This window comes from Pleurodeles waltl, chromosome 1_2 (genome assembly GCF_031143425.1).
Source record: "Pleurodeles waltl isolate 20211129_DDA chromosome 1_2, aPleWal1.hap1.20221129, whole genome shotgun sequence".
NCBI lineage: Eukaryota > Metazoa > Chordata > Amphibia > Caudata > Salamandridae > Pleurodeles > Pleurodeles waltl.
The window spans coordinates 1166006940-1166023099 of NC_090437.1; the positions used below are offsets into that span (position 1 = coordinate 1166006940).

The 16160-nt window shown below is 48.1% G+C and overlaps 1 protein-coding gene across 2 annotated transcripts in view; it reads right to left on the reverse strand.

Moving 5' to 3' along the window:
• PPP2R2C (protein phosphatase 2 regulatory subunit Bgamma) overlaps window positions 1-16160 on the reverse strand; it is a 463465-nt gene that overhangs the window by 90302 nt on the left and 357003 nt on the right. For both annotated transcript variants that reach the window (XM_069203156.1, XM_069203160.1), the window contains one exon: window positions 14070-14161. In XM_069203156.1, coding sequence (XP_069059257.1) covers window positions 14070-14161 — 92 coding nt within the window. The remainder of the gene's footprint in view (window positions 1-14069; window positions 14162-16160) is intronic.

Below are 16160 nucleotides of genomic sequence, written 5' to 3' on the forward strand. Positions count from 1 at the left end.
ACCACCTAGTGTCATATGCACAATATCATAAGAAAACACAATACACAGTTATACTAAAAATAAAGGTACTTTATTTTTATGACAATATGCCAAAGTATCTTAGAGTGTACCCTCAGTGAGAGGATAGGAAATATACACAAGATATATATACACAATAGCAAAAATATGCAGTATAGTCTTAGAAAACAGTGCAAACAATGTATAGTTACAATAGGATGCAATGGGGAAACATAGGGATAGGGGCAACACAAACCATATACTCCAGAAGTGGAATGCGAACCACGAATGGACCCCAAACCTATGTGACCTTGTAGAGGGTCGCCGGGACTATTAGAAAATAGTGAGAGTTAGAAAAATAACCCTCCCCAAGACCCTGAAAAGTGAGTGCAAAGTGCACTAAAGTTCCCCTAAGGACAAAATAGTCGTGTTAGAGGGAAAATGCAAGGAAAACACAAATCAGCAATGCAACAACGATGGATTCCTGACTGAGGGTACCTGTGGAACAAGGGGACCAAGTCCAAAAGTCACAAGCAGCTCGGAGATGGGCAGATGCCCAAGAAATGCCAGCGGTTGGTGCAAAGAAGCTCTTACTAGGCTGAAGAACTGTGAATACTGCAGGAACAACAAGGGCTAGAGACTTCCCCTTTGGAGGATGGATCCCCCACGCCTTGGAGAGTCGTGCAAAAGTGTTTTCCCGCCGGATGGACGCCAACAAGCCTTGCTACACGCAATTCGTGCGTTTGGCGTTTTTGGACGCTGCTGGGGCCCAGGGGGGACCAGGAGGTCGCAAATTGGACCTGCAGAGAGAGGGGACGTCGAGCAAGACAATGAGCCCTCACTAAAGCAGGTAGCACCCGGAGAAGTGCCAGAAACAGGCACTACGAGGATGCGTGAAACGGTGCTCGCCGAAGTTGCACAAAGGAGTCCCACGTCGCCGGAGACCAACTTAGAAAGTCGTGCAATGCAGGTTAGAGTGCCGTGGACCCAGGCTTGGCTGTGCACGAAGGATTTCCGCCGGAAGTGCACAGGGGCCGGAGTAGCTTGCAAAGTCGCGGTTCCCAGCAATGCAGCCCAGCGAGGTGAGGCAAGGACTTACCTCCACCAAACTTGGGCTGAAGAGTCACTGGACTGTGGGGGTCACTTGGACGGTGTCGCTGGATTCGAGGGACCTCGCTCGTCGTGCTGAGAGGAGACCCAAGGGACCGGTAATGCAGCTTTTTGGTGCCTGCGGTTGCAGGGGGAAGATTCCGTCGACCCACGGGAGATTTCTTCGGAGCTTCTGGTGCAGAGAGGAGGCAGACTACCCCCACAGCATGCACAAGCAGGAAAACAGTCGAGAAGGCGGCAGGATCAGCGTTACAGAGTTGCAGTAGTCGTCTTTGCTACTATGTTGCAGGTTTGCAGGCTTCCAGCGCGGTCAGCGGTCGATTCCTTATCAGAAGGTGAAGAGGGAGATGCAGAGGAACTCGGCTGAGCTCATGCATTCGTTATCTGAAGTTTCCCCAGAGACAGAGACCCTAAATAGCCAGAAAAGAGGGTTTGGCTACCTAGGAGAGAGGAAAGGCTACTAACACCTGAAGGAGCCTATCAGCAGGAGTCTCTGACGTCACCTGGTGGCACTGGCCACTCAGAGCAGTCCAGTGTGCCAGCAGCACCTCTGTTTCCAAGATGGCAGAGGTCTGGAGCACACTGGAGGAGCTCTGGACACCTCCCAGGGGAGGTGCAGGTCAGGGGAGTGGTCACTCCCCTTTCCTTTGTCCAGTTTCGCGCCAGAGCAGGGGCTAAGGGGTCCCTGAACCGGTGTAGACTGGCTTATGCAGAATTGGGCACATCTGTGCCCAACAAAGCATTTCCAGAGGCTGGGGGAGGCTACTCCTCCCCTGCCTTCACACCATTTTCCAAAGGGAGAGGGTGTCACACCCTCTCTCAGAGGAAGTTCTTTGTTCTGCTATCCTGGGCCAGGCCTGGCTGGACCCCAGGAGGGCAGCTGCCTGTCTGAGGGGTTGGCAGCAGCAGCAGCTGCAGAGAAACCCCAGGAAGGGCAGTCTGGCAGTACCAGGGTCTGTGCTACAGACCACTGGGATCATGGAATTGTACCAACAATGCCAGGATGGCATAGAGGGGGCAATTCCATGATCATAGACATGTTACATGGCCATATTCGGAGTTACCATGGTGAAGCTACATATAGGTAGTGACCTATATGTAGTGCACGCGTGTAATGGTGTCCCCGCACTCACAAAGTTCAGTGAATTGGCTCTGAACAATGTGGGGGCACCTTGGCTAGTGCCAGGGTGCCCTCACACTAAGTAACTTTGCACCTAACCTTTACCAGGTAAAGGTTAGACATATAGGTGACTTATAAGTTACTTAAGTGCAGTGTAAAATGGCTGTGAAATAACGTGGACGTTATTTCACTCAGGCTGCAGTGGCAGGCCTGTGTAAGAATTGTCAGAGCTCCCTATGGGTGGCAAAAGAAATGCTGCAGCCCATAGGGATCTCCTGGAACCCCAATACCCTGGGTACCTCAGTACCATATACTAGGGAATTATAAGGGTGTTCCAGTAAGCCAATGTAAATTGGTAAAAATGGTCACTAGCCTGTCAGTGACAATTTGGAAAGAAATGAGAGAGCATAACCACTGAGGTTCTGATTAGCAGAGCCTTAGTGAGACAGTTAGTCACTACACAGGTAACACATTCAGGCACACTTATGAGCACTGGGGCCCTGGGTTACCAGGGTCCCAGTGACACATACAACTAAAACAACATATATACAGTGAAAAATGGGGGTAACATGCCAGGCAAGATGGTACTTTCCTACACAACCCCCCCCCAAACGAAGGACAATAAGACTAGCCATTACCTGATGAGTCTTCATTGTCTAAGTGGAAATATCTGGAGAGTCCATCTGCATTGGAGTGGCTACTCCCAGGTCTATGTTCCACTGTATAGTCCATTCCCTGTAGGGATATGGACCACCTCAACAATTTAGGATTTTCACCTTTCATTTGTTTTAGCCAAAGTAGAGGTTTGTGGTCTGTCTGAACAATGAAGTGAGTGCCAAACAGGTATGGCCTCAACTTCTTCAGAGCCCAGACCACAGCAAAGGCCTCCCTCTCAATGGCAGACCAACGCTTTTCTCTAGGGGTCAACCTTCTACTAATAAAAGCAACAGGTTGATCCTGGCCCTCAGAATTAAGTTGTGATAGGACTGCCCCTACTCCTAATTCAGATGCATCAGTTTGGACATAGAATTTTTTAGAGTAACAAGGGCTTTTCAGGACAGGTGCAGAGCACATGGCCTGCTTCAGCTCCTCAAAAGCTTTCTGACAGTTTGCTGTCCATAATACCTTTTTAGGCATTTTCTTGGATGTGAGGTCATTAAGAGGGGCTGCAATGGAGCCATAGTTCTTAATGAACCTCCTGTAATACCCAGTGAGGCCTAGGAAGGCTCTCACCTGAGTCTGAGTGGTAGGGGGAACCCAATCAATAATAGTTTGGATTTTCCCCTGAAGTGGTGCAATCTGTTCCCCACCAACAAGGTGTCCCAGATAAACCACCTTACCCTGCCCTATCTGGCACTTTGAAGCCTTGATAGTGAGGCCTGCCTTTTGCAGGGCCTCCAAAACTTTCCAAAGGTGGACCAGGTGATCATCCCAGCTGGAGCTAAAGACAGCTATATCATCCAAATATGCTGCACTGAAAGCTTCCAGCCCTTGCAGGACTGTGTTCACCAACCTCTGAAAAGTGGCAGGTGCATTTTTCAAACCAAAAGGCATTACAGTAAACTGGTAATGTCCTCCAATGGTAGAAAATGCAGTCTTAGGTTTAGCATCTTCTGACATTTTGATCTGCCAATACCCTGCAGTCAAATCAAAAGTGCTTAGATACTTGGCAGATGCCAGTGTATCTATTAGCTCATCTGCCCTGGGTATAGGGTGAGCATCAGTTTTGGTTACCAAGTTGAGACCTCTATAGTCTACACAAAACCTCATTTCCTTCTTTCCATCTTTAGAATTGGGTTTTGGTACCAGTACCACAGGAGAAGCCCATGGACTGTCAGAGTGCTCAACCACTCCTAGTTCCAACATCTTCTGTACTTCTTGCTTTATGCAGTCCCTGACATGGTCAGGCTGCCTATAGATCTTACTTTTGACAGGTAAACTGTCTCCAGTATCTATAGTGTGCTCACACCAAGAAGTGGTGCCTGGCACAATGGAGAAGAGTTCTGAAAATTGTCCTAGGAGATTTATGCAATTATCTTTCTGCTCAGCAGTAAGACAATCAGCCAAAACTACACCTTCCACAAGAGCATCTTGTTCTGTGGAAGAGAAGAGATCAGGTAGAGGATCACTGTCTTCTTCCTGTCCCTCATCTGTTGCCATGAGCAGGGTGAGATCAGCCCTGTCATAGTAGGGTTTCAGGCGGTTGACATGGAGCACCCTAAGGGGACTCCTGGCAGTGCCTAAGTCTACCAAGTAGGTGACTTCACCCTTCTTTTCAACAATTGTGTGGGGTCCACTCCATTTATCTTGGAGTGCTCTTGGGGCCACAGGCTCCAAGATCCACACTTTCTGCCCTGGTTGGTACTGAACCAAAACAGCCTTCTGATCATGCCATTGCTTCTGGAGCTCTTGGCTGGCCTGAAGGTTTTTACTGGCCTTTTTCATGTACTCAGCCATCCTTGATCTGAGGCCAAGTACATAATCCACAATATCCTGCTTAGGAGCTTTTAAAGGTTGTTCCCAACCCTCCTTTACAAGTGTGAGTGGACCCCTAACAGGGTGTCCAAAAAGAAGTTCAAAGGGGCTGAAGCCCACTCCTTTCTGGGGTACCTCCCTGTAGGCAAAAAGGAGGCATGGTAGAAGGATATCCCATCTCCTGCGGAGTTTTTCAGGGAGTCCCATAATCATGCCCTTGAGAGTTTTATTAAATCTCTCCACCAGTCCATTTGTTTGTGGATGATAGGGTGTTGTGAACTTGTAAGTTACACCACACTCCTTCCACATGGCCTTTAAGTATGCAGACATGAAATTGCTTCCTCTGTCTGATACTACTTCCTTTGGGAAGCCCACCCTGGAAAATATTCCCAGGAGGGCCTTTGCCACTGCAGGAGCTGTAGTGGTCCTTAAAGGAATAGCTTCAGGATATCTTGTGGCATGGTCCACTACCACCAAGATAAACCTATTGCCTGAAGCAGTAGGAGGGTCAAGGGGGCCAACTATGTCAACCCCTACCCTTTCAAAGGGAACCCCAACCACAGGCAGTGGGATAAGGGGTGCCTTTGGAGTGCCACCTGTCTTGCCACTGGCTTGACAGGTTTCACAGGACTTACAAAATTCTTTTGTGTCCTCAGACATCCTAGGCCAATGAAACAATGGTACCAATCTGTCCCAAGTTTTCATTTGACCCAGGTGCCCAGCTAAGGGAATGTCATGTGCCAGTGTTAGGGGGAACTTTCTGTACTCCTGAGGAATCACTAATCTCCTGGCAGCTCCAGGTTTAGGATCCCTATGCTCAGTGTACAAGAGGTTGTCCTCCCAGTAAACTCTGTGTGAGTCACTGACATCCCCATTAGCCTGTTTGACAGCTTGCTGTCTGAGACCCTCTAATGTGGGACAGGTTTGCTGTGCCACACTCAGCTCCTCTCTGGCAGGCCCCCCTTCACCCAAAAGCTCAGCAGTGTCTGCTTCCAGCTCCTCTGGTGTAGGTTCTGCACAGGGAGGGAATTCTTCTTCCTCAGAAGTAGAATCCACTGTAGAGGGAGGGATAGTAGGAAGTGGTTTGCTTCTACTAGCCCTAGCTTTAGGGAGCACTTGGTCCATTGTTCCAGGATCCAAGCTTCCCTGTCCTTTTTGCTTTTTGGCCTGAGCCCTTGTCAAAGCAAAAATATGCCCTGGGATGCCCAGCATTGCTGCATGGGCCTCCAACTCCACATCTGACCAAGCTGATGTCTCCAAATCATTCCCTAATAGACAGTCTACAGGTAAATCTGAAGCTACCACAACTTTCTTTGGACCAGATACCCCCCCCCCAGTTGAGATTTACAACAGCCATGGGGTGGCTTTGTGTTATGTTGTGAGCATCGGTTACTTGGTACTGGTGTCCAAGTATGTGTTGTTCAGGGTGCACCAGTTTCTCAATCACCATTGTGACACTGGCACCTGTGTCCCTGTAGGGCTGGACCTCAACACCATTTATTAGGGTTAGTTGCTTGTACTTCTCCAAGTTATGGGGGCAAGCAACCAAAGTGGCTAAGTCAATAGCCCCTTCAGAGACTAAAGTAGCCTCTGTGGTCTCCCTAATCAGACCAACCCCAACTAAATTACCAAAAGTGAGCCCAGCTACTCCCTTGGATTGGCTATTAGTAGGTTTGCTCCCACCACCACTGCTATTAGTAGGGACACTAGGTGTAGCAGTAGGGGTTGTAGTGGTAGGAGCTGTGGTGCCTTTCTTTGGACAACTGGGATCTGTTGTCCAATGGCCTTTTATTTTACATAAATAGCACCATGGTTTCTTTTCCTTGTTCTGATTAAAGGAGGATTTGGGCCCACCACCCCCACCAGAGTGTTTTTGTGGGCCTGATGAAGACTCATTTTTAGATTTGTCCCCACCCTTGTCAGAAGACTTACCATCCTTCTTTTTGTTGCCATCTTTGTCACCCCCTGTATGAACTTTTCTGTTCACTCTTGTTCTGACCCATTTGTCTGCCTTCTTTCCCAATTCTTGGGGAGAGGTCAGATCAGAGTCCACCAAGTACTGGTGCAACAAATCAGACACACAATTATTAAGAATATGCTCTCTCAGGATCAAGTTATACAGGCTGTCATAATCAGTAACTTTACTGCCATGTAACCACCCCTCCAAGGCCTTCACTGCCTGGTGAATGAAATCAACCCAGTCTTGTGAAGACTCCTTTTTGGTATCTCTGAACTTTATCCTGTACTGTTCAGTGGTTAAGCCATAACCATCCAGGAGTGCATTCTTAAGAACTTGGAAATTGTTAGCATCATTTTCTTTTACAGTAAGGAGCCTATCCCTACCTTTTCCAGTAAATGATAGCCATAGGATAGCAGCCCACTGCTTTTGAGGGACATCCTGTACAGCACAGGCCCTCTCAAGTGCAGCAAACCACTTGTTAATGTCATCCCCCTCCTTGTAAGGGGGAACTATCTTATGCAGATTCCTGGAATCATGCTCTTTTGCAGGATGACTATGGGGAATACTGCTGCTGCCACCATGGGTATCTAAACCCATCTTCTGTCTTTCCCTCTCTATTTCTAAAGACTGTCTATCCAAATCCAGCTGTTGCTTCTTGAGCTTCAGTCTGGTTTGCTCCACTCTCAATCTATTGAGCTCCCTTTCTAACAATCTGTCATCAGGGTGGGTGGGAGGGACATTTCTAGATACAGAGGTATGATGGGAATGAACAGAAGGAGACCTGTCCCTTACCAAGGGCACCCTAACAGCTTGGCTACCAGCATAATGTGAGAGCACATCATCAGTATGATGTGATTCAACCTCTGTACCAACTATGCTAGACTGTCTAGTAATGGGCAGGCTGAGAAGTTTCTTTCCTGAACCTTTTCCTGGGGGAGTCCCTGGATCAGATTGAGAACCATTAGCTACTTTTTCTACAGATTGGGCACTTATGGCCTTATCCTGTACTCTAAGCATATTAATTAACAGTTCTAAGGAAGGATTCTTCCCTACACTCAAACCTCTCTCTATGCAGAGACTCCTTGCTCCTTTCCAGCTAAGGTGATCATATGCAAGTTTGGACAGTTCAACTTTTTGGCCTGTGCCAGACATTTTTAGAGAGAGTTAAAGTGATAGACAAAGAGAAAAAAGTTTTCAGAACTTTTTGGAAAGACAGAAAAAAACTTTTTAAACTTTTAAGAACTTTTTGAAAGTTTAGAAGTACTTTTCAGCACTTAGAAAAGAGTGAAAAGAGGAAATGCAAAACTTTTTGGCTATGTGTATATACACTGACCTTGTTTTGTATATTTTTCTCTTATGAAAAGTACAATGACAAGAGTGGTAAGTAGTCTCAAAGCACTTATCCCACCGCTGCACAACCAATGTAGGAGGCTGGACTGGCTTGTAGTGAGTACCAAGGGGTACTTGCACCTTGCACCAGGCCCAGTTATCCCTTATTAGTGTATAGGGTGTCTAGCAGCTTAGGCTGATAGATAATGGTAGCTTAGCAAAGCAGCTCAGGCTGAACTAGGAGACGTGTGAAGCTACTACAGTACCACCTAGTGTCATATGCACAATATCATAAGAAAACACAATACACAGTTATACTAAAAATAAAGGTACTTTATTTTTATGACAATATGCCAAAGTATCTTAGAGTGTACCCTCAGTGAGAGGATAGGAAATATACACAAGATATATATACACAATAGCAAAAATATGCAGTATAGTCTTAGAAAACAGTGCAAACAATGTATAGTTACAATAGGATGCAATGGGGAAACATAGGGATAGGGGCAACACAAACCATATACTCCAGAAGTGGAATGCGGACCACGAATGGACCCCAAACCTATGTGACCTTGTAGAGGGTCGCTGGGACTATTAGAAAATAGTGAGAGTTAGAAAAATAACCCTCCCCAAGACCCTGAAAAGTGAGTGCAAAGTGCACTAAAGTTCCCCTAAGGACAAAATAGTCGTGTTAGAGGGAAAATGCAAGGAAAACACAAATCAGCAATGCAACAACGATGGATTCCTGACTGAGGGTACCTGTGGAACAAGGGGACCAAGTCCAAAAGTCACAAGCAGCTCGGAGATGGGCAGATGCCCAAGAAATGCCAGCGGTTGGTGCAAAGAAGCTCTTACTAGGCTGAAGAACTGTGAATACTGCAGGAACGACAAGGGCTAGAGACTTCCCCTTTGGAGGATGGATCCCCCACGCCTTGGAGAGTCGTGCAAAAGTGTTTTCCCGCCGGATGGACGCCAACAAGCCTTGCTACACGCAATTCGTGCGTTTGGCGTTTTTGGACGCTGCTGGGGCCCAGGGGGGACCAGGAGGTCGCAAATTGGACCTGCAGAGAGAGGGGACGTCGAGCAAGACAATGAGCCCTCACTAAAGCAGGTAGCACCCGGAGAAGTGCCAGAAACAGGCACTACGAGGATGCGTGAAACGGTGCTCGCCGAAGTTGCACAAAGGAGTCCCACGTCGCCGGAGACCAACTTAGAAAGTCGTGCAATGCAGGTTAGAGTGCCGTGGACCCAGGCTTGGCTGTGCACGAAGGATTTCCGCCGGAAGTGCACAGGGGCCGGAGTAGCTTGCAAAGTCGCGGTTCCCAGCAATGCAGCCCAGCGAGGTGAGGCAAGGACTTACCTCCACCAAACTTGGGCTGAAGAGTCACTGGACTGTGGGGGTCACTTGGACGGTGTCGCTGGATTCGAGGGACCTCGCTCGTCGTGCTGAGAGGAGACCCAAGGGACCGGTAATGCAGCTTTTTGGTGCCTGCGGTTGCAGGGGGAAGATTCCGTCGACCCACGGGAGATTTCTTCGGAGCTTCTGGTGCAGAGAGGAGGCAGACTACCCCCACAGCATGCACAAGCAGGAAAACAGTCGAGAAGGCGGCAGGATCAGCGTTACAGAGTTGCAGTAGTCGTCTTTGCTACTATGTTGCAGGTTTGCAGGCTTCCAGCGCGGTCAGCGGTCGATTCCTTATCAGAAGGTGAAGAGGGAGATGCAGAGGAACTCGGCTGAGCTCATGCATTCGTTATCTGAAGTTTCCCCAGAGACAGAGACCCTAAATAGCCAGAAAAGAGGGTTTGGCTACCTAGGAGAGAGGAAAGGCTACTAACACCTGAAGGAGCCTATCAGCAGGAGTCTCTGACGTCACCTGGTGGCACTGGCCACTCAGAGCAGTCCAGTGTGCCAGCAGCACCTCTGTTTCCAAGATGGCAGAGGTCTGGAGCACACTGGAGGAGCTCTGGACACCTCCCAGGGGAGGTGCAGGTCAGGGGAGTGGTCACTCCCCTTTCCTTTGTCCAGTTTCGCGCCAGAGCAGGGGCTAAGGGGTCCCTGAACCGGTGTAGACTGGCTTATGCAGAATTGGGCACATCTGTGCCCAACAAAGCATTTCCAGAGGCTGGGGGAGGCTACTCCTCCCCTGCCTTCACACCATTTTCCAAAGGGAGAGGGTGTCACACCCTCTCTCAGAGGAAGTTCTTTGTTCTGCCATCCTGGGCCAGGTCTGGCTGGACCCCAGGAGGGCAGCTGCCTGTCTGAGGGGTTGGCAGCAGCAGCAGCTGCAGAGAAACCCCAGGAAGGGCAGTCTGGCAGTACCAGGGTCTGTGCTACAGACCACTGGGATCATGGAATTGTACCAACAATGCCAGGATGGCATAGAGGGGGCAATTCCATGATCATAGACATGTTACATGGCCATATTCGGAGTTACCATGGTGAAGCTACATATAGGTAGTGACCTATATGTAGTGCACGCGTGTAATGGTGTCCCCGCACTCACAAAGTTCAGTGAATTGGCTCTGAACAATGTGGGGGCACCTTGGCTAGTGCCAGGGTGCCCTCACACTAAGTAACTTTGCACCTAACCTTTACCAGGTAAAGGTTAGACATATAGGTGACTTATAAGTTACTTAAGTGCAGTGTAAAATGGCTGTGAAATAACGTGGACGTTATTTCACTCAGGCTGCAGTGGCAGGCCTGTGTAAGAATTGTCAGAGCTCCCTATGGGTGGCAAAAGAAATGCTGCAGCCCATAGGGATCTCCTGGAACCCCAATTCCCTGGGTACCTCAGTACCATATACTAGGGAATTATAAGGGTGTTCCAGTAAGCCAATGTAAATTGGTAAAAATGGTCACTAGCCTGTCAGTGACAATTTGGAAAGAAATGAGAGAGCATAACCACTGAGGTTCTGATTAGCAGAGCCTTAGTGAGACAGTTAGTCACTACACAGGTAACACATTCAGGCACACTTATGAGCACTGGGGCCCTGGGTTACCAGGGTCCCAGTGACACATACAACTAAAACAACATATATACAGTGAAAAATGGGGGTAACATGCCAGGCAAGATGGTACTTTCCTACAAAGGGGACCTGGTGCACTTCTTAGCCACTCTTTGAAGTCTCCCCCACTTCAAAGGCACATTTGGGTATAAAACAGGGCCTCTGCCCTACCTCATCAGACACTTGCTGGAGAAGAAACCTGAACCAGAACCTGCATCCTGCCAAGAAGAACTGCCTGGCTGCTCAAAGGACTCACCTGACTGCTTTCTACAAAGGACTGCTGCCTTGCTGTTGGCCTGCTGCCTTGCTGAACTCTTGTCTGGCTGCAAAAGTGCTTTCCAAGGGCTTGGATAGAGCTTCCCTCCTGTTCCCTGAAGTCTCAGGACCAAAAAGACTTCTCTTCTTCACTTGGACGCTTCGTGCGCCGACATTTTCGACGCACAGCTTGTTCCGCAGCAAGAAAAACGCCGCACACCGACGCTGATCGACGCGACGCCTTCGGGACGACCGGAACTTCGATGCACGGCCTTGCAAGGACAATGCCGCCCGACCTCCATAGGAGAAATCGACGCGACGCCTGCCGTGAGAGCGAAACTTCGACGCACAGTCCCGCGGAACGACACGCAGCCGGAAAACAAGCAGGAGAATCTTTTTGAATCTTGTTTTACTTAGATAAATATTGGCTATTTTTCTAAACTGGTGAGGTGTCCATTTGTAGCGTTTTCACTGTGCTACTGTGTGTAGGTACAAATACTTAACACATTGCCTTTGAATTAAGCCTGATTGCTCGTTCCAAACTACCAAAGGGGTATGCAGGTGTTATCTTAGGAGTGTGACTACATGGACAGGGTGTAAACTGACTACCAACTAGAGACCCCATTCCTAACAGGAGTACAATGGTGAGCAACCAATTTTTCAGAAACAGTTCTGCTGAGGGGTTTTCAACATGCTCCAGCAAACAAGCCCACCACTCTAGAAACTGTGGATCGCATTGTTGCCAGAGTGGATTCTGTATCCTCCACCCTCTCAGATGATTTCCAGTGGACTGCTCTCAGCAGGCCCACCTCTATAGCAATCATTTCAATTTTCTGCTCCGCAGCTGCTCAGGAGTCCCATGTAACCTTTAGAATCGTCTCTATATTGTCCAATGGGGCTCTATCACTTGGTATGGTGTGAGGGTGCAATACAGGGGTCATGGGCTCAGCGAAACCGCAGCTCTTCTGGAGATACTCTCCTGTACCTTCACCTGAAGGGTTTTATGTTTGAGATTGCACATGACGAGGTTCTAAAAGTAGGGGACTCAGGGTGATTGTATTGCGATCTCTCTGTGCCAGGTGAACTACAGTTTTCTGGCCAGTGGGCTGCCCCTAGGGGGTGGTCATCCCCTATGCCTCCATTGGTTTCTACACTGCCCAAGTCACAGAATGCTAGGGGGGAGGCACGGAGGTTATTCCTCAATGAAGTGGGAGAGCAATGCCTCCCCTTGGTCACCAGTAGCCCAAATCTACAATATGTGTCATCTCCTTAGTCGCTACCTCCTCTCCAGCAGTGTGCATTGGGTCCAGTTTATTTTGTTTTGTTGGGGTTCCCCTACCCCTGATTTGTCCTGCTTTCAGCCTGAATGGAGTTGGTGCCCACAAATGGGATTGAGGGGGACAGGGCCCTGCAGGTGCAAATTCCCCCAGAGTGCCCTACCAATATCCTTGAGGCTGCTCTATATGCAGCGTGAGGTCTGGGGGAACTTAAAAAAAAGTCACTCATTGCAGAGGGCCCCACCAGAGTACGCCACCCCTGGGCACCTTGCTGCCTGTCATCGGGCCTCACAACCCAGAGCTGCTCATCCCCAGTGGTGCAGTCCACCAATGACTGCGGCGTTTCACGCTGCCCAGTCCCCCAGAGCACCAGCCGATCTGGCCTCAATCCGGTGTTTTCGCTGTGCAGGCCCTGTAGAATCGTCCCTCCTGGTCACATGCCTCTGACAGACCATGGCTCACCCCCAGTACCAGGTGGCATTAGGCGTACGGGCACCGAGGGCACTCTGGACCAGACACCAGCGGGCCCCCAGGCTCTGACACACATGGGACAGGCTAGATGTCAGCCTGGGCCGTAATATCTAACAGTGGGGCTGAGGAGCATTGGTGGCCTGCCGGCAGCGATAGTTGCAAAACCTTTTCAAGAAAACGATAATAAACTGAGTTTATTATCGTTTTCTTTCAAATGGGTGGGACACTGGGGTGATGAGCACTTGAGGGGAGTGCAAAGAGCAATCCACTCAGAGCGCATGTGTATTTGGCCAGCCGTCTCAGGCCGGCCAAACACACATGCGCAGTAGGCTCCCTCCAGCCCAGTCTGCCTGGGAGTGTCCTGGCTGGGCGCTCCCAGCCTATTCTTATGCTGCTTTGAGCAGCGTCAGGATTGGCCGCAGGGCAGGCTGGGAGCCTGTGCCTTTAGTGCCAGTGGCGAAGCATAGGAGAGGCATGGCGGCGGCGAAAGTAAGTGTTTTTTAAAAACATTTTTAAATAATGTAATGTGTCCCCCCTGCACATCGCCCCGCCCCTTTTGTGAGCCGCGACTGGATGTATGTGGTGGAGTGGGAGCTGCGCTCTCAAACGCCTGGCACATTTCCCAAACAAGGCACGCCCCCAAGTGGTTCCAGTTACTGAAGTTGTTGACACTGATGAGAAGAAGAGTCGATGTCAGTGTTGTTTTCTTGTCTTTTGTGTTGCATATATCTTTATGTTGCACATAAAGAATAGTAAACAATATGTGAGGCAGTATTTCTGTGTATGATGTTCTGATATTCAACCAATAGGAACTGATGTTTTTCAGAGCAGAGGTATGTTCGGCATCCTTTCAGGTTTCATCACGAGTGAGTTATGGTTTGTGAAAGTCACCCCGTTAAGAGTTATAGACTGCGGCAGAAGAACCAGTGAAGTCTCGCTCGTCACAGGAAAGCCTGATAAACCAGCATTTCATTGACTGCCTATTTTACTTACTGGTACAGACCACCACTAATGCCAAAATGACCATGCTGCATAGCATTACGCATATGTAGAGTCTGAAATAGATTACCTGTCTGAGCCATTCCAGGCACATTCAAACTTGTCAAAAATGCAGTCATTTTCATAAAGCGAACACAGCTTACTCCGAAGGTAATCGTGAACCTGGTGAGAGAACACATATGGTAAACACACCCGCATGTGTATACATCACATTTATTACGAAGAAAGCAAGCAATGTTTTATTGTTTCCAGAAAATACATCATTTGATGCTTTTAAAGCTTTAAAGGTTTGAGAGGTAAACACATCAATACAAATGTGAATTTTACTGTTCCTAATTTTACACTGGTCAGCCTGTATACCCCACATAAGAATGATGGGATGACTATCTGAGCTAACTTTGAATATTTAGCCCTACTCCCACATATTCTTCAATCATCCTTTAATCCCAAATTTCAGAAATACTGGGCAGCTGTTATCTCGGGTAGTTGATCTGCTGCCTGGGCGATGAAGCATTCTGAATAAAAGGTGTGCACTCTGATTATCGACCTCAGAATATTGATGGAACACAGATAAGTAGGTCTAGAATTTCTACAGCTAATTCCATACATATTTGTGCTCACAGTGTACATATATCTTCATGTACATAGATGTGGAATCGCTCAATATTGTGTCCCCGATATTCTTGTACCACAAAATATTTTGAATATTCAGCAGGACGATCTGGATAAATGTATTCAAGTTTGTCTTCTTTTAAGAGCAGGTAGCTGCTTCTGAATATTGATGACCTATAAAATATGTCCATCTTTCACCACCACATCAGGGGAATAAAACAAAAATGAAAAAAACTTTAAAAAAAAAAAAACTTAACTGAACTTCACCACCGCTCTCTGCCGCACTCGAGGCAAAGGCTCCCAGCCTGCCCTGCGGCCAATTATGATGCTGCTCAGAACAGCATTATGATTGGCTGGAGCACTCTGGCTGGGCACTCCAACACAGGCTAGGAGCCTGGGCCTGCTCTCTCCAATGTGGCAACCCTGTGCCGGGTTGGAGAGAGCCCTGTGTGCATATCTGTTTGGCCGGCCCGAGACGGTCGGCTAAACATACATGCGCGCAGAGGGGAGTGTTCTGTGCACTTCCCCCGGTGCTCGTTACCCCCATGGCCCCACCCCTTTAAAAATAAAACGACAATAAACATTGTTTATTATCATTTTATTTTTAAAGGTTTGCAGCTCCTGCTGCTAGTGGGAGGCGGCACTCCTTCGCCACAGCAGAGGAACAGCCCCTGCTGATAACCTAAACGTTTAAAACCTCAAAGCTTGCTTTTCCTATATGAAACGCCACTGACTGATGTATACTTCTGATAGTAACACAAAAAGAATCATGGTTATTTGTTAGAAGGACAAATGGAAGCATGTACGAACTACCTAGCAGGCCTAATGTGTAACCCCATGCAGGAAATGTCCTAATACAATTGTAGAAACTGTCAATGTAAACTGGTTTTGGTAGCATTTTTATGTTTTTAAGCTTAAATTGCTTGTGCTCATTAGAGGAAATGGTTTCATGATTCATAACATTTTCAGCACACCTTAATTCAAGCTATGTGTGCAAAAACATGGCCGCTATGGATGTTATTTCCAGAATCTGGGGATATCTATGTCTATGAGGGGATATCTATGTCTATAGGTAGGTTGAATCAAGGTTCAGCAATGCTTATGCACTACTTTTAAAATCTCCTATGATACATGGTGAGGGCCATGAAAGCCTTTATCAGTGTCTGGGTCTTGGGAACTTCCAGGCAATGATAGCCTATTCTCTGGCTGGGGTAGTTGTACATGACCCTTTTAAACATGGTGACTAAGGTGCTTTGAACATCCAGTCCTATCTGACAGTCACTGGCCTTCATAGTCAGGCCTTCCTGTCTCAGAGCTTGAAGTACTTCCGTTAGTGCACTAGGTGCTTCTCTTAGCTGGAGCTGTAGATTATAATAAGATACAGGAAAGCAATAATACAGCCTCTAGCCAAGCTGTGGCCCAGTTAATGTGCCTCTGGTAAACTGAAGAGACACTCTTCAGCCCTAGCAGTCTCCAGCCTGACTTTACACTGAAATTAGAATTGGCAACTTCTCCTCTGCACCCTCAATGAGGGTGAACTTCCAAGTAT